Source organism: Elaeis guineensis, chromosome 11 (genome assembly GCF_000442705.2).
Source record: "Elaeis guineensis isolate ETL-2024a chromosome 11, EG11, whole genome shotgun sequence".
Classification (NCBI taxonomy): Eukaryota; Viridiplantae; Streptophyta; class Magnoliopsida; order Arecales; family Arecaceae; genus Elaeis; species Elaeis guineensis.
Genome location: NC_026003.2, coordinates 103,568,229 through 103,586,984, shown reverse-complemented (window position 1 = coordinate 103,586,984; position 18,756 = coordinate 103,568,229). Strand labels below are relative to the sequence as shown.

General features: G+C 39.8%; 1 protein-coding gene across 2 annotated transcripts in view; it reads right to left on the bottom strand.

Annotated features, from left to right (window-relative positions):
• The window catches only part of LOC105053621 (sterol 3-beta-glucosyltransferase UGT80A2), a 33,382-nt gene extending 14,988 nt beyond the window's left edge, over window positions 1-18,394 (bottom strand). For both annotated transcript variants that reach the window (XM_010934866.4, XM_010934868.4), the window contains exons 1-5: window positions 18,235-18,394; window positions 14,453-14,640; window positions 11,686-11,928; window positions 10,372-10,483; window positions 10,100-10,270 (exon numbers count right to left, since the gene is read on the bottom strand). In XM_010934866.4, the coding sequence (XP_010933168.1) occupies window positions 10,100-10,270; window positions 10,372-10,483; window positions 11,686-11,928; window positions 14,453-14,640; window positions 18,235-18,298 (778 nt within the window). In that variant the 5' untranslated portion in view covers window positions 18,299-18,394. The remainder of the gene's footprint in view (window positions 1-10,099; window positions 10,271-10,371; window positions 10,484-11,685; window positions 11,929-14,452; window positions 14,641-18,234) is intronic.
• Between the last annotated feature and the right edge of the window lie 362 nt (window positions 18,395-18,756).

Genomic DNA, 18,756 nt, shown 5'->3' with positions numbered 1-18,756 from the left:
CTTCGTCAATATCCGAGCTTCTCCGACAACGAGATTTCTACAGTAACCAGACTCCATCCAAGTTTCTACGACGGTCGACTGCCCTCCAGATTCCACCCGAGCTCCTGCGAGAGCCGAACTTCTACAGCAAGCAGTCTACTCCGAACTCCTACTGCAGGCAGTCTACTTTGAATATCTACTCCGGATCCCAGATGAGCTTCTACAACGGGACAGGCTCCACCGGCCAGGTCACTACTCCGAGCTTCCACGACAACTGATCTTCGATCGAGCTTCTACAATAAGCGGCATCCTTTCAGCCTTCTGCAAAAACCGGACTCCGTCCGAACTTCCATAGCGGATGAATTTCGGACGAGCTTCTACAACAGACGGGCTCCAACAGCTGGATTTCTACAACGACCGATCGCCTCCGGTGTCTGACGAACCTCCCCAACGCCATCCGAAGTCCACCGCCGGCCGACCCTCTGCCAGATTCATGAAACCGGACTTCCCCAACAGAAAGTCCCCGTCCGAGCTTCTACAGCAGATGGTTCCTGCCTGCAGCATCAGTGCTCTAGGCACCCAACAACAGTAGACCCGTCACAACCTCGGAAACATCCGAGCTTCTCCTAGATCGACGAGATAGAGAGCCATTCTGCTCCATTAGACATCCCAGCCGAGCTTCAACCGACAGATCCAAACTCTCTAGCAAGTCACGACAATGGCCACTATTCTACTTCACTCTCTGCAATGGATTCCATATGGCTCCACCACTCTCTGGCAAGTCGCGACAACGGACACCACTCCACTCTCCGTAACAAACTCCACGTGGTCCTGAACGGTCCCTGACGCCACTACTCTCCATAACAAACTCCGCGTGGCTCTGAACGGCCTACTACCAGGCGGTTACAGACGTCGCTGTCAATCAGTTACATTTTTCGTCTATAAAAAGGGACCCCCAGATACGTTCTTCTCTAAGCTTTAAACCCTATCTCGAAACTCTGCTAAAATTCCCACTCGAGCACTCCATTTCTGTTGAAGCAGAGTACTGACTTGAGCGTCGGAGGGTCTTGCCGGAGCACCCCCAACTCCGGTTTAGACTTCCCTTGCAGGTCCCGGCGGCGGCCGCGGTCATCTCAGCTCCAGCTTCTCCGGCTTCAGCGGAATTCTGCACCAACAGTACCGAACCAGTATATAGAACCATACCATATTGACACTCGATACGCTGAACCATACGATACCGCATGCTGACACTATAATAAGATGGTACTGATACAGGATCTAGTATCGAGACGGCAAACTCATGAGATTAACAACATTGCTTAATACGTGCTGTCCTGTCAGTAGGGGAAAAGTTAATTACGAGCAGGGGTGCAATCAAGTTGAGCCGAGCCGAGTTGAGTAGCTGAAAGCTCCAGCTCGACTAGATTCAAAATACTCGAATTCGAAATTCAGCTCAAATAGATCGAGCCTTAATATCCCAAGCTCAAGCTCAGCTTAATAAAAAATAGACAAAACTCGAAAATAATTCGAATCAAGTCGAATATCAACCGAGCCATACTTGAGCTCGAGTTCTAGCTCGAAATCAAGTTTTATCCTACTAATAATAGATATATATTAATATGTATTATAAATAAATATAATATTATTAAAAATATAAATAAACTCGAATCAGCTCGCGAGCTTTCAAGCCGAATATTCTGCTACTAGAGTTTGACTTAAAAAACTACTCGAACTACTCGAGCTCGATAATAACCGAGTCCAGTCAAACTCGAATAACTCGCGAGCAGCTCAACTCGTTTGAACCCTAATTACAAATATTATCAAGCAAGCTTAGGATGTACATCTGAAAGAGAATAAAGTGCTAAAGAGACATTTGAATTGCTATAGTCATGTGGGGCAAAGACTATATAAAGATCCTAGCTGACATAGACAAAAAGTACAAAAGACAAAAGAGAATCTGGTGTAGAATCTCTAAACATGATTTTGTTACTGAATAGAGGCATATGAACGAGCAAGACGTAAACAACATTGATTCTTGTATATGCTAACAATAAAAAGTAATTCAAGCTAAAAGCTTTAAAAAAGAAAAATTACAAGAAAATTGCTAAAGCTGGTCTTTTCTCACAAGTGATCTTTTGTGGATGTACCTTTCACATTCGGTATCTGATGCTGATTTTTCCCTCTGATAAATGGCTACAAGTGCGTGGTACAAATTTTATTTGCTAGACCACACGCTAGGAGATATCTCCATTCAACAATGCCAATGATGTGTATGGCCAAAAGGACCCATGACTCTATGCTAGCAAGAAGGATAATGCCATATTCACCCAACAAAAAAGAAAACACCAGGGAGATCAAAGACCACCTTCCCCAAACATCGTCACTACCTTGAGAAGGAGATCTCACCAATCAAGGTGTGGCAGATGGTGATGATGATGAATGACCCCGCACTCCCCATGTGAATGCTGAGGATGTAGTTCCTAGGGATCATGTCATGGTCATTGATATCATTCTTCAATCAGTTCTTCACCCATTGGATGGAGTCGCTCATCACCATCCAGGTGGCATCCCCACCAGTGGGCCACTTAAGGTGCTGCCAATTGCAAAGTTTTGGCCACTAGGCCTTGGAGATCAGTACTTCGATGTAAAGCCAAGCTATTCAACATGAACAAAATGGGCTGATTCAATCTTCAGGAATGCTGGGTAAGCGTTCAAAACAAGTCAACACTGACCATCATCAAGGCCTTCATCAAGAGGGCCACCACCTTCATCACTGACCAGATTCTCATCATCACCACTCAGGTCAGTATAGGTTCAGTTCATAGCCTTGCTTTACCATTCTTTCCTTCCATTTAGATTTGGGTTTAGGATGATCCTAGCATGCATCGGTGGAGGGGGTTCCTGGGATGGTGCTAACATGAGCAAAGATGGAATGGGTGCAGATATTGGAGTATGGGTGGGTAAGTTAATAAAGATGTACATGTTGGGGTTGATGCACATGTGGTTACCAAGCACCCTCATGCAAAAGGCCCAACACCAAGAGAAGGTTACAGCCAAGCTATTAATGTTTGGTGGAGCAGGAGAGCTGAGCAGCGTTGAAGCATTCCAAGTGATGAGTAGAGGCTCAGGGATCTCAACGGCGAGTGATCGCACTCTATTGACATGATGGACGGTCAAAGGGATCATGTTGGGGCTCCAATCATGTTTGATTTGGGCCCCTTCATTTTTTTTATTCTTTTTTCTCGAGTGAAAAAAAATGTTACCCTTATCATCATCATCGTCACCATTTAGGAGGGCAATCGGAAGTGGAGCTAGACCAGTCTGTGTCCAAAGATGGCAAGATGTGGAGGATGAAGCAAGCAATCTCCTTGAGGATGGAGACAATGAGGGCAGTGTTCAAAATAGCTGAGATTAGATTTGATTCTTTGATGTTATCCAAATCTAAGGCCTCATTTGGTATTGTTGTAGCAATAGAATTTTTGTCTATAAAGCTTTCAGTAACAGAACTCTTTTCTAGTAGACCTTTTAATAAAAAGTTGTCTGTTATTAGATAACTACATTTCTGAAGTGCCATGAAACTTTAAAATCTATTTGGTAACTACACTAATAAAGTATTTTTAATATCAAAAACAATGAGGCATTGCATAATGCTTTCAATTGTCTACTCGTTTCTACTATCAAAAAATATTTTATTTATTTTGATATTTTAGTTTAAATAATATAGTAATTAGTAAATAATGATATTCTACATTTATTATAAAAATATTGTAATATTTTTAATATAATATTATAATAGTATTATATTATTATCACAATAATATATTATTATAATATTATCAAAATATAATATATTATATCACAATACAACATAATATAATAATATTATATTATTATTTTTTGATATTATTATATTATATTATATTGTATAGTTATTATATTGTACTATCAAAATTATTATATTTTAATATAAATAACATAATAAATTTTCAGAGTTCATTGCCAAATAATAAAAAATATTAAAAGATTCACTTAAAATCCTTAATTGCATGATTATCGCAATAAAAAGATATAGTTTAATATAGAAATAAAAGCAATTTAAATAATTTTAAAAAATTTCATTGCGGGGACTCGAACAAGGCTCTATCAAGTGAGCTTTTGTTCCAAAAAAACATCTTTTGAATGAGTCTCATGTACTTTTGCCCAAAAGCTATAATTGAGCTTTTTCTTAGTGGACTTTTTTCAACTTTTGAAAAAAAATTTTTCAAGATTGCTCCAGAGACCTCAAAGTTACCCAAAAGAACTTCTAGCCCTCTAAGAAGCACCTTTTGGCCCTTCGAAAGTAATGCCAAATGAGGCTTGAGTCCAAAAAATTTCGTACCGGCCCGAATCGATCGGTACACCTCGTACCATATCAGACCGACGGAGAACCGGTATGGTTCGGCCAACGAAATCGGTATACTGGAGGAAAGAGAGGGAAAGTGAGGAAAAGTGAGAAAGAGAGAGAGAGGAGGAGAGGAGGGAAAGCCCTAGCCATCGGAGGCCAGTGGTGGTCCGCTGTGGCCACCGAAGGGCTTCCACGGCCCAATTATCGCCCAGTCGGGCTTTTACAAGAGTGAGAAAGAGAGAGAGAGAGCTCCGAGAGGGGAGCAACATACCAGAGGATGCGCAGCCAGTGGAAGGGCCGTCGGTATTTGCTGGATAGCCGTCATGGCCATCGGATGGGTGGAGCCACGGCTACGGAACAAGCGCGACAGCCCCTATTCATCACAAAAACGAAGATAAATAATGAAACCGACAATCAGTTTGCCGGCTTCAAGTATTTTGGGCTTTTTTAAAAAAACAATAGCCGTTAAACAGGGCTCGCCCCTGTTTCACACTTGCGGCACTGCACGCGTGGATGCCCCTGTTTCACGCCTACGGCACCGCATGCATAGAGGCTATCCAACGGCGTCTCCGACAAGTTTTCCTCCCTCCTTTTCTTTCTTCACCCCCTCTCTATTTCTCTCTCTCCCTCTTTTTCTTCTCCTAGTTCACTTCCTTTGCCTTCGTCGGTTCGCACCAGTTCGGTACGATACAGGACTGTACCATGCCATCGGCTGACCGAAATGGCTATCGATACTGGCACCGCAAACCTTGCTTGGCTCTTTTCCCACTTTTTGATCTTAACAAGACTAATATGTATGGGATTGGCATCTCAAAAACAAATACCAGCATCATCACCACTCATGGGTGTAGTTCGTTGTCCTGGTCATCCACAACAATAGTCAAAGGACATAATCAATATCAGATACCGAATTTCAAATGATCATTCAAAAAGATTATTCATGAAAGAAGGCCATCTTTAAAGAATTTTATTATATCCCTAAAAAAAGGAAAGAAAATTCAATCTAAAACCTACATAAATAGATGATCTTGACTATTAACAAACGGCTATAATGGAATATGCTGTCAACCTAAAACAAAATTAGACATGTCACTACATTAATTATGAACAAGATTTTAAATTCCGTGGGACGAAAGTCTCCCGATTTCTTCATGGAACAATATGTCGCTATCCCGTCCCGACAGCAATCCCGATAGATATCCTTAGCCTCTCTCCCCTTCTTTTTTTTATTTTCTTTTTTTTGCTTTTTTCTTTCTTTTTCTTCTATCTTTCTTTCTTTCCTTTCCTTTTTCTTTCTTTTCTTTTCTTTTCTTTCCCTTCCTTTCTTTCTTTTTTTCCCTTTTCTTCTTTCTATTTCCTTCATTTCTTTTTCCTCCCTTTCTCTCTTTGTTTCATTTTTCTTCTTTTTTCGTTTCATTTTTTTCCTTTTCTCCATCTTTCCATTCTTTCTTTCCTCTTTCTTCTTTCTCCCCATGTGGATGGGTTTTAGAGTCCCGACCCTATTCCAATCCTGTTTGCTCACAAAAATGGGACGGGACGGTAGGACGCCTCCTATCCCACTAGGACATAAAACCTTAATTATGATGTTACAATTTCTATGCTAAATTATCAAATTACAAACATCATTGTCCATAAAATACTTTGTTTTACATGAGACATCAAAAGAGCACCCTAACCAGCCATAAAGGCATATAAAAGATATGAGAGAATCTATATATTCAGATCTAATATGTTTCATATGGAATACTTAGGAGATCATTGGAGACAAGAAATTTAAAGAATTAGAAGAAAATAAGGGAAAAATATTAGAAGAAAGAACAAAGATAAAAGAAGAAAAGAAATCATGAACAAAGTTAGAAGCATTTCCTCCACACTGATTACCCAAATAGTAGCCATCTATGGGTACCTGAACAGGATGAATTATCAAAATGAACTAAGGGGGTGGCCGTTAATCAATTTATATATGCCAGGAGTAGAGTCAATTACAAGAGTCACATGTAAGCTAAGCTACCTTATTTATATTATAAAACGAAAAGTCATAATCTCCCTCTAAGATAGAGCATAGGCTTAAAAGTTTCCAATTATAGCATGGCATTCGAACAATTGTCTTTTTAATGGAGCTTTGGTGCACATATGATCCATTTAATTTTGAGATCAAACTTATGATGTTATTTCCTCTTCTTCCCTTGATTTTCTCAAGGATGAAAGGGCAGTCTACTTAGATGTGCTTTGTTTCATGGAAGACATAATTAGCAACAAAGTGAACCACGATAAGAGTATCAATAAAGCTTTGATATTGCATTGGTTCCATTTGTGGAAACTTCATCTCCAATAAAATACACTTCAGCACAGCATTCGTCGAACAATTCCGAACGGATAGTTCGGAATGTGCCGAACCACACTAGCAGCCTACCAGTGCCATTCGAACATTTGATTTGGAACACTAGCAAAATGGAGTGAGGGAGATCCAAGTAGAAAGGACGTCGATGGCCTGCTGAGGCTGTCAGAGGGCCGCCGATGGCCCGCTGAGGCCGTCAGAGGGCCGCCGAGGCCTTCGGAGCTCCTCCGACAGAGAAGAATAGAGAAAGGGGGGAGGGAGAGAAGTAGACAAAGAAAAAGATAACAGGGAGGCCATTGGGGGGCCGCTAAGGCCCCCGGACGTCAGAAATCAACCCCACAATGTCCGTGGGGTCGAAACCGGGGCAACTCGCCCCTATTTCATTGTGTTTTTTTATAAAAAAAATCCAATCTAATTTACAATGAAGTTGGCAATCCCACTGTCGACAGGGATGAGTTGCCCCTGTTTCGACTCCACGGATGCCTTGGGATTGATTTTTGCCATCTGAAGGCCTCGACGACCCTCCGACGGCCTCCCTATCGCCTTCTCCTCCATCCACTTCTCGTCCTCCCCCCTCTATATCTCTCTCTCTGTTCTCCTCTCTCGAAGGAAGGCAAAGCTCTGGAGGCCTCTGCGGCCTTGGTCGGCCACCAACAACCACCGCCGATGTCTTTGCCGGCCTCCCTCTCCCTCCCTTCCTTCCCCCTCTCTTTTCCTCTCCGATTATCCCTTTCTCCTGCTTTCATTTCCTTATCAGTTTGGGCCCGGTACGATCTAGTGCAATGGTGTACCGACTCATACCATTGGACGGCCGATCGGTACAGGATTCAGTTCCGAGTCAGCGAACCTTGCTTCAGCCAGAGTATATATGAAATAGCTTGATAATACACCTGAATGCTAAAACTTAGCTACCATATTTTGAGTTTGTCCTTTTATATAAACTGAGCTAACGGTGGCATTTTTATCCATGCAATGCAGTACCCATGCCAGCTCATGTTGCTATGCAATAGCCTATATTGGCAAGTATACACATAAAACCAGCCCTAAGGACCCTGACACACAAAGTGGGGGTGAGCATCTTGACGTGCAGCAGATTCATATATGTCATTGTTATATGTATCATTGTTCATTATTGTAGCATGTGCACATATGTTACTTAAGCTTGCCATCTAGTAAAATCTTTTTCCTTGGTTCTGTCTACCTATGAGTTTTACCATGAATTTTGAGCGTGTTGCCGTTAATACCATCTATGCATTGTCAAATTGATATTTGGTGATATTTGTATGATAAATAACTTGAATTTTTGTGACGAACATGATCTAAGAGGATCATCTAACCCACTGTGGATCAATGATGCTAATTTGGATAGGACTGGACAAGCTTCAAAAGCAAGATCTGCCACATGCAGAACTTAGACAAATCCAATCCTTTTTGGGAAGGACTTCACTAGCATCAAAAAGAAAAAAGTTTTCATCCTCTTCTAATTGGAAGAGGAATCCAACTCAAATAAAGATAGAGTTGACCCTATAGTAGAGAATTTGCAACTTCTCTTTTTTTTTTTAGCCAGAAAAGAATCAGAATCAAATAAGGAGGACCTCACTAATATAAATAGAGGGCATATGCGATGATTTTGGAGAATGGAATAGACGGAGCATAAGCAAGGATCACAAACTCTATTTTCACCCATTATAACACCAACAAAGGGAGTGAATGCGAAGAGCATGGACTCTACTTTCTACCCATAATATATACAAAAATTCATGGATCATGAAAAATAAATGAGAATAAAAGTCTTAGAACCTAGCTTTCTAAAATTCTCTTGTTAATTATTCTGTTCAAGAGATTCGAGTTGAGCAAGTCAAAGAAAATCCTTCCTTCTCACAAATCAGATTATAACCAGTCATCCATATATAGTCCTTCCCTAATACATTAAAAAACCCTTCGTCATATTCTTCTAGAAGTGTTTCTGATTGTGGAAGTTATTAGTCATGTTCGTGCACCTCCAAATAACAATATATGGTCTAAGCAGACATCATCAGTCACTTGATGGTAGAGTACGATCAGAGCACTAGGGAATGACAATACATGGATGGAACTAACATTCACCGAACTATCCCAAACCAGATGATTCATAGCATTCTAAGCCTTTTTTTTTGGGGGGGGGGGTTCAGAACGTTATGAGCCATACCAACGGCAAACCGAGACAGTTCAGCTAGACAAATCAGAATACCGGATAAAGAAGAGGAAAAGAGAGGAAGAGAGAGAGAGGATAGGAGGAAAATAGGGGACGATGCCATCGAAGGCCAATGGTGGCTCGCTGAGGTCGTCAGAGGGCCACGAAGGCCTCCACGGCTCGATGTCACCCGATAAGACGTTTAATCGAAAGAGATAGAAAAAAATGGAGAGCGATAGTGCCGGAGAGAGGCACAGCCGGCGGAGAGGCCACCGGAGGGCATTGGGTGGCCGCCATGGCCATCGGACTACAAAAATGTACGGGCGGAGCCATGATCGGGAACAGGAGCGACCGTCCCTATTCAATTCATCGCATTTTTTTAAGAACGACGATGAATAGTGAAGCCAGCAATGAGTTTGCCGGCAACCCCATTGCCGACTTCACTGTAGTCTTGATTTTTCAAAAAAAAAAAATCCAATCACCCCTGTTTCACATCTACGGCATTGCAGGTCACGATTGCACTGTCTCACGGCCACGACAACCAACTAGAGACCCTCCGACAACCTCTCCGACAGCTTTTCCTTCCTCTTTTTTTTTTCCTCTCCCCTCTCTTCTATCTCTCTCTCTGTCGAGATTTAACGGAGGAAACGAAGGCCTTGGCGGCCCTCTGAGCGCACCAGCAGCCCACCTGTGGCCACCATCGATGTCTCCTTTAGCCACCCTCTCCCTCCATCCCTCCCTCTCCCCCCCTCTCCCCCTCCCCTCTTTTCCTCCTCCCCAGTTCACTTCTTATCTTCTATATCGGTTCACGCCGATCCGATCCAATATGGACCCATACCAACTCATACTGCCGGTCGATCAGCACAAATCCCGATTTTAGTTCCGCAAACCTTGGATGGAACAGAGCTTTTTCATAAAACCCAGCAACAAGAATTCAATTTTAATTTAAAATAAACATGTGGGAAATCATTATGCATTAAAAAATATACAATGTAAATGTTGCAATAATACAATAGAAAAAGTGCATCACCTTAATCAGTTATAACAATTCCATTGGTAGTTAAAAGGTCTATCTTAGAATCAGTATGTGAGTGGCAGCAGGACCGAATGAGGATGATGGGGAGATGCTTTTGAAACTAAACTGCTTTTTTGTTTAAACTATAAAAGTAAGCGAAGAAGGGGTAGATGTCCTATACAAAATTATAGAAAAATAAGATAATCTCACCATATGCTGGTGGATTTGCGATTATTGCATCTGCTTTGAAAGGAATGCCTGTATCAACATCTGGGTCCTTACAGGCTGGGAGCAACGAAAATATAATTTCCTTGATTTGTTTTCGTTGAATCGGTATCTCTGAAGGTGCTGAAGGTAAGAACCCTTTATTCTTGACCATGTCTGCTCAAATTACCAACCAAGTACCATCAAGTAACATTAATTTTTGATTTTCCATACATTCTTAACAAGTAATAAACAACAGATGCATGTAGTTTACATACATTCAGCAAGAACTTTTGGATCTCCACCTAAGGGATAAAACTCCAGTCCAGCAGTCAATACAAACTCCTTGAAGTTTGCATGAGTTGCTAGTCTAACACGATGACCATAGTCCTGCAAGAAAGTCATCATCTCATTAATCCTTTCTGTTTAGTTAAATAATGAAGAACATAAGAAGATACTAGTACAATAATGGGGGAGGATATTGTAACCACTAATGGCTGACACTTCAACAAAGATCAAATTAACTGTACCTAATACTTTCTGACAAGAAGGAATGTTAGGAATGGCATTTACTAGATGCCTCAATAAATTCCAAATTTCACAATCGTAATTATCGTACATAAAATAAATTTATAAATAGTGATGGCAAAACTTCAACAAAGAAAAGAGTGCGAATCAGCCAAACAAATGCAAGAGCATCATTATGAATTAACAAATCAATGGACAGGGAAAAAACTGTATTTGTTGTATCAACATATGGTTGAATAATAATGCATTCAGAGGTGATGCTTATAAAACAACCACTAATACTACTAATAATAATAATAGTTAACTCAAATAAGCAAGCATGTTTCACCTATGCATCCGGTGAGGATTCATTTAAAATAGTGTCTATAGTTTAGAAAAGATATTCAACCTCATGTTCCATGTTGCTGGTATGTTTACATATACAGAACAAATAACATTATATTCCAGGGTTGCCATATATGAAAATTCTTAATAGTTTTTTTTTTTTTTTTTGATAATTTTCTTCCAAGTAATGCAAATTCTTCAGTTGTTTATTCTCCTTAGACAAATTCAAATGAATTGCCAAGACTGTACACTCACATTGTCTGCTAATGAAAATGCAAAGGTGGTGCATAATATAGGGAAAAATAAATGGATGATAGATGCTATTTACGTGACCTAATAAGCATCCAACCAAACTCCTCCAGATGTACAAAATTCTGAAGTATATTTCTTTGTGCTTTTTGTTTCTATCCAAATAAGCTAGATTTTTAAGTAAAGATACTATAACTTTATCAATAATAAAAAGGTAGTTACAATTTACTTTAACTCACAACAGTCAAATGCTCCATTTGCACTGACAATGTCAAAAATGAGGTAAGTATTTGCAAAAATTTGATAAGCTAAAATGATCACCATATATTTTGCTGTCAGGTACCTTATTATCAGACACTTAGCAAGTGATTCCATAAGTTAATTTTGGAGGGGAAAAGAGGTTAGATATATGATGTAAACTATGTATAACTTTCAGGCTGACAAGAAAATTAACAACAAATGAGTTTTTTACAACTAGAAACAAAGCTAACCTGCAGACGTTTACCAATAGCAACAAATGGCTGGACGTCTCCTCGTGTACCAACAATAAGAATGACTATATTCATAGGTGGTCTATACTGAAAGTCCATTGAGTCAAGTGTTTCTTCATCAACCGGTTCAGCAGCAACATCCTCAGACCTAAGATTAAGTGATGCAGGTTCGAGATTGCTTGGAACCTCAACTACTACAGTTCCATCATCTCTCACTGTAGCTATTCGATTCAACATTTTCAGCTGCAGCATTTACAAAATAAAAAACCAAGAAAAGAACAAAAGAAATCTTTCAATTTCTCTCATAAATTGCACAGCTGCTAAAAACTAGTGCATACAGCCAGCGATCGATGAAAGAATTTTAACATAATGCATGGGTTTGTGAGGAAGTTTGTGGTTGTACACACAATTACACAATATGATAGCCAATAATTAGAGAATCAAATTTACCACTTCCACAAAACTCATGTTTGTTTAAGATCAGCACTGGACACGGTGTGAACTGAAAGTTGTAGAAAATCAGCATCAAAAGTGCTAAATTGAAGAACGGATAGGCATGACTCCAAAATACGCACAGGTAATAACTAGTCTGTGAAGCATCTGGAAAGGTCTATGTTTCATGAACATTCAGAACAAAAGAGCTTGCTTTAACTATATGAAACTTAGGAACTTAATCTCATCCAAGTGTCTGAAATCTCAGTTAAGCAAGGAATTCATTAAAATAGGAAAAAAAATTGACAGACACAAAAATGAAATGAAAGTTTAGGCTGGCATGTTAACACTGGTCTAGAAAAGTGTTGGGTTAATCAGTTCAGCAGATATAGTGACATAGGATTGTAAAAAATATGTGCTGAAACATTTTTGCACCATAATCAAGTCAAAAGTACTTCCTAGGACTTTTGCAAGAGCAGGACAGAAACTGAGATGCTTGGATTCAAATGTTGGAACACAAACATCCTGGGCCTTCTAAAAAAAGCTTATAACTGATCCAGAAGATTCTCTTAATGATCTTAACAATATAATAAAAAAGAGAGACAAAAACACTTCCCATAAAATTACCATCCACTAACATCTCATTTGTTGTAACTTGCAAGTGATGTTAATTAATCCATGCATTCTCTTGATAATTTTAAGGAAAAAAAAGTTTTTGATACTTAGAAGTCGCATCAAGTCAAGGTATCATTTACAAGCAAAGGATCAGTCTCAAAAGATACTGAATTAATGAATTCAGCCAATATAGTGGCTCAAGCACTAAATAAATGTATACATATATAGCAATCATAAAGCTTTGGCATTGAAATATTAAAAAAAAATGTGGTAACTTTGCACCCAAATCAAGTTAATATTACTTTCTAGGACTTGCAGTTGAAAGATAACAACAGAAACTGAGATGCTTGGATTTGAATGTTGGAACATCCTTTGGGCCTTTTGAACAAAGCTTGTAACTGAACAAACAGAACCACTTGAGGGTCATGACATAATGCAAAACAGAGAGACAAAAAAGATAATCTCATTTGTTATAACTTAAAGCAATGCCACCAAATTCAAGCATGTCCTTGACAATAATGGAAAAACTAAAGGAATTTTTTGATATTATAGAAGTTGCATCAGGTCGAGGCATCTTCTACATGCATATGGCCGTCCATGGATGGAAGACTTTTATAATGACAAAAGCAAAGCTTCCCTATAGATTAAAGGACAAGCAGAGTATATTTTATGTTTGTTTAGTGTAACCATGTGATCAGAAAGAGTAAGAGGACTGACGTATTAGGATCCAGTGCAACGGCAAACTATAAAACCATGGCACACATTATGCAAACTCTTATGGTTAAAGTCACTTCTCTCAGAAGTGAAGCTCTTTCTGCGGCATCCAATGAAGATGTATTGTTACAACCAGGCTGCAAAGCATAAGCATACAGTTGACAATACAATGTCCTAAATTGCAAGACTATGTAAAGGTGAACAGTAATTTCACAAGATTGCTCCACATTTAAAAAGTTCATTTAATTATACATTTTAGTGGATATTTGGTTTATATAATAATTGTGCATGTAGGTTTTACCATTTTGGCATAAAATATCAAGCTGTAACAGCTGTTCCCCTGAGCAAACAGGTACATTGTCAACTTTAGCAATAAAGCAAGAGGTTTGCATGGCCTGCTTCTTTCTTCTCTTATTCTCTCCTCTTTCCTTCTGACCATTATTCTTATCTTTAAGAGCTATATCTTTAACATGGATTCCACATGACAGCATCCTTATGTTGGACTACCTCGATGGGATCACAGGTTTGATTTTTCACCATAGTTTGAGAAATTGCAAAGTATGATTCCCAAGAAGCATATCCACATCAAATACATGTTGAAGTATACAAAGTTAAAAACTGCTTGGATATACAAGTTTGTTTTAGTACAAACACTAGCTTCTCTGACATTATCCACATAGTTGGTCATTTATCATTTGCAAATAAAAGAGAAAAAGAAGCACAATGTGCAGGTTGCTGAGAAGCTCTGATGCACTGCTCAGCTTATCATCCTAAGTTAAAGCACAGCCTTGAACCAGCAATGGCACATCATGATATCCATAAGTTTGCAACAGGTAGATCAGAAATTCAGTTAATACTCCAAGTTATTCAAGATGAGCAATCAGAACGTGCTAACAACCAAGCAATCAAAATGTTTTCAGTATAGAGACAAAATATACCATACAAGATCTTGTCCTATAACAAAATATAATCACAAAAAACATAAGGGCATGGAATGGGTCAATACCTTCTTTTTAACAGAAATCTTATCATCAAACAGTTGGGCCGTTGGATCTTCTCGTAAATTACTTTGCCTATGTCTCTCAGTTTGTGACCTTCCCAAATTTGGCTGACCCGAGGATGTCTCTGAATTTTCAGTATTCGTCGTCCCACCAGGCATGGTATTTGCCCTGGGTAGATTCCTCTCACTGGTCGCTGAACAAAAGAGATTCAGAAGTTGCAGTAACAATAATACCACAATGACAGATACAAAAAAAGAATAAACAGATAAACTCCAACAATAATATAGTCAACCTAACACCTCTTAAATCTAACTGAGTTCAATAAACATGAAATTTTTGTGCTTTTTCAACCATTATGCCGGTAATCAAGCAACTAAAAGTGTCACTCAATAAAAAGGAATATGCGGCTGGGTGCAGATCTAGAAAGTTAACTGGACGTGGAACAGAAATGAAACAAAATAAAGAAGGATAGCGTACTTTAGCGACAATTTAAACTTTACAGGATCTTCCAGTGAAGGAAAAATAAGTAATGCACAAGTATCAGTGCATAGTGTCAAAGTTTGCTGCATAGTGGAATCCAGTAAATCACTAGCAATTATGAGTTTGACAGGTATTAGGAAAAAATCTGGAATCCAGATGGCTCATACCTGCAATTTAAGATATATGATCAAACAAAATTAGATTCAGCAGACTAAAATGCCCTCTCTGCAGAAATTTTGTTACACTCCAAATTGCATACAAAACTTAAAAGCCAAAACCAAAAAATAGAGAAGCAGTTGCATAGTAGCTCACAAGCTTTATGCAATATAACTTTCTCCTAGATATTACCCATATGGTCAGAGCAAAGGTATCGACCATTTAAAAATGGAGAAAGGGAGCAACTACACATAAACTTCTTCCAAGTTCTCTTCTAAACATATTTTCTAAACAAGTAGTACAGCTCTATGAGTCCATATCAATATCACATGATAGCTAATGTTGAGAAAGAAAAAAAGGTGAAAGAAGATTCAAAGAAGATAACAAAGAAAGGAAGTGTTGATGAGCTCAGCTACATACCCTGGTTGAACTACCTGTACCCCTTTTTTTTATTTAGTTAGGGAAACAATAATCAAGAGGTCAGAAAACCAAAATACCCTTGCCAAGCTGGTAAGTCAATTCTGTTGTATTGCATCGGCATTAGTCAGTCCAAAACAAAATGATTGAGGCCAAGTAACCTAAAGCAACTAAGATAATGACTATTAAACCCCTTAGGAACAAGCATTGTGAACATTTATTTGTACCTTAAGATGGATGGACAATGCTTCTTTCTTTGCTAGTTAAATTCCTCTTGGAGTTTCCTAGTACCAATTTGGCATGCGTAGAACTTGTCTCATTCTCATATTGCATATGCAATAGAGAAGTTTGAATAAATTCACCATGAATAAAGAACAAAGCTTATACGATTGCTAGTTTGTTTGTATATTTGACTAGCAAGATGGAATTATTGATGGAAAAACTTATTCAGATGATTGCAGGGAAAAGGATACATCTTATCCTACTTACAATCCCGTCAATGTCAAAGGAGAGTAAGATGTACAAAGTCCAATGTCACCTCGAACGGTGCTTGCACATATTAAAACAACAAAACATGTATGCAATGATGAATACCATCCACTAACAAAGATAAGCATGCCTATGTTACTTCCACATACAAGCTGAATGCTGGATAGGCATCTTGCCTAGGCTTGGGTGGCCAAAATAGGCAGCCCAGCCTCCAGCGAATTCTAGTGCCTCAAGGCAAGCCTAGTGCCTTAGGTGTCCTTGAGGCAAGTCTAAATAGGTCAAATAATGCCCTAACCCACCCTAAGGCAAGAGAGTACAAAGCGACCAAAGGAAGAAATGGTAGTTAGGTGTGGTCGATTTTTTTTTTTTCCTTTTTTCTCTCTTTTCTTTTCCTGGCCCCAACCTTTACTTCTTTTTTTCCTCAGGTTTGTGTCTCTGCTGGTGGTGGGGCTGCTGCACTAAACGGCAGCAGCTGCTGGTGGTTATGCTGCTGATAACAGTAGCAGCTGCTTCTGAGACTACCGCCAATAGCAACCGCATTTACTGGCAATGTTTGGCCTGGCATCAGCAGCCTCAGCTACCTAATGCCCGTGTGTTGGGCAACCCATGGTTGTCCAACTCCCTTTAGTTTTTCCAAAATAATGGTTTTCCCATCATATCTCACAAAATAATAGAAGAAGATGTAATCTAAGATATCTATAGAAAAACTCCTTATGGTGCTAAGTCAAGGCTTTAACACATTGATGATTTCCTATGTGAGAGCAACTAATTTATGCTAATCAATGATTAAAGTGCTGGCCATACCAATCCGTGCCCCTCAACATGTCCATATCAGTGCTAGATGAACATGGAGCACAACTGTGCACTCGCGCATGCATCTCAGTGTGCACCAACCACTGCTCAGTATGTAATGTACTGGCATCCACACTGTGCTAGTGCTGCATCAAGATGGCACTGGCATACTGCACCTAAACTATGACTCCAATATTTTTATACTAAATTGCAACCTTTGAAATTATATTTCCAAGTGATGCCAACGAAAGATTGAGGAACTGATGCCATTCACTGGTTGGCACAGGAGTGTCATCTGCATGCAGTGCTGATGCACATGTTGTGGCATGGATAGTTTTTGGTGGGCATCAGACAAGGCGGACTAGGTTTGGGTCTTTTAGGAACAAAAAGGTTCCAACTTCCAAACATGTTCCTAGGTTAGGTAGGAAACTTTTGTGTTAAAATTTTATTTTAGTCTTGTACATAGCCTTGATCAATTAAACATGTTAAATACCAGATAAAGGCAAATGTCCTTGTTGGATTCAGATATTAATGGTCCCATTGTAATGTGGTTATGCTTTAGAATTTGATTTATAAGCGGCATCAGTCGAGCCCTATTTTGGGTAAGTGTCATCAAAAGGATCCCCAACAAACTGCCAGCTTCTGCCTCTTGCAATGAATCTCTATTTGTCTGTATCACCACTAAATATATTTGATTGAGTTCCCTTCAAATATCACCAAGGGATCACTGCCTTCATGGCAAACAATCAACATCAGAAACTCATTCCTTGCTGCATGCTGAGGCCACTGAGTCCCTCTAATGTTCTCCACAAGCTTTGACTTATCTCAACCTTTTGATGCAATGGAAGTTCTTGAAAGCTTCATGACCAAGTCAGGTGATCAAGTTTCTGAGCAACTACACTACAATGCAAGACGATTCATCAAAATTCATAACCGGGGAAAAAGGGTTCAATTTGTCTTTATCTAAACTTCGAAGTTCGGTATCAATACAGTTTGGCCATTAAACCCCCTATGACAGACCCCTGTCCGGGTTCAGATCCCAATTCCCAATCGCCAAACTGACGGCAACTTACCAACCCCATATCTATATCAAAAAAAAAAAAAAAAAAAGCCATATCACCCGAAATTCGAAATACCAATCATTCATATCAATATCCAATTCAAACACTTCTCCTTCAGAATTTCCCATCAGTCATCGCAAGAAACCTACAAAACCCCCAATCTAACCAATCCATGAAAACAGACCAGCAGAAATCCTAAAAAACAACCAGAAATCTCCAAGTTTCCGATCCCGCCAAAAAATAACAAGCGAATAGAAGAAAAGCTCTGGAACCCACCTAAGCCTCGCGTTCAAATCCAACCAAAATCGAACCAACCAAGAAAGAACCAAGAAGAAAGCAGAGAGAGGAAAACGAAGAGCCTGATCAAGAAAGAGAGAGAGAGAGGGCCTGACCAGAGGGCGACAAGCTCGAGCCATTGCCATTGCTCGCCTCAATGTCGCTACTGCTCTCGGCCATCGCGTCGTTGGGTACTCCTCTCCCGGAGAGAGGGGAATGCTGCGAGAAAGAATCCGATCCGGAAGGGAGCCCGAAAAGAAGACGAAAAAGAATGACGCTGGGTGTGACGGTTGTGTGTAAGTTCGGACTCCTGCGTTCGCCGTTGTCCGACCCAAGCCACGTGTCGTTGCCTCGAGACGCCACCGAATCCCACTGCAAGGCAATGATACACGGAAGATCCTTGTGACCGCAGAAGAAAATTATGCCTGCATTCGAATGGGAGAGCTGCTGTTTATTGAGACGCACTAAACGAACGGACCAGATGGCTTCCGACGCTTAACGCTGTCGGCACATGAGGTCCTCGCATATTGAATTTTATACGGACGTCCGAAGGAGAGCATCTTGTGGGCATCCTACTAGGAGGGTGTATCGGCACTTGTTCCCTGATCCTCTTTCGGAGCCGTTTTACGATGATGCAA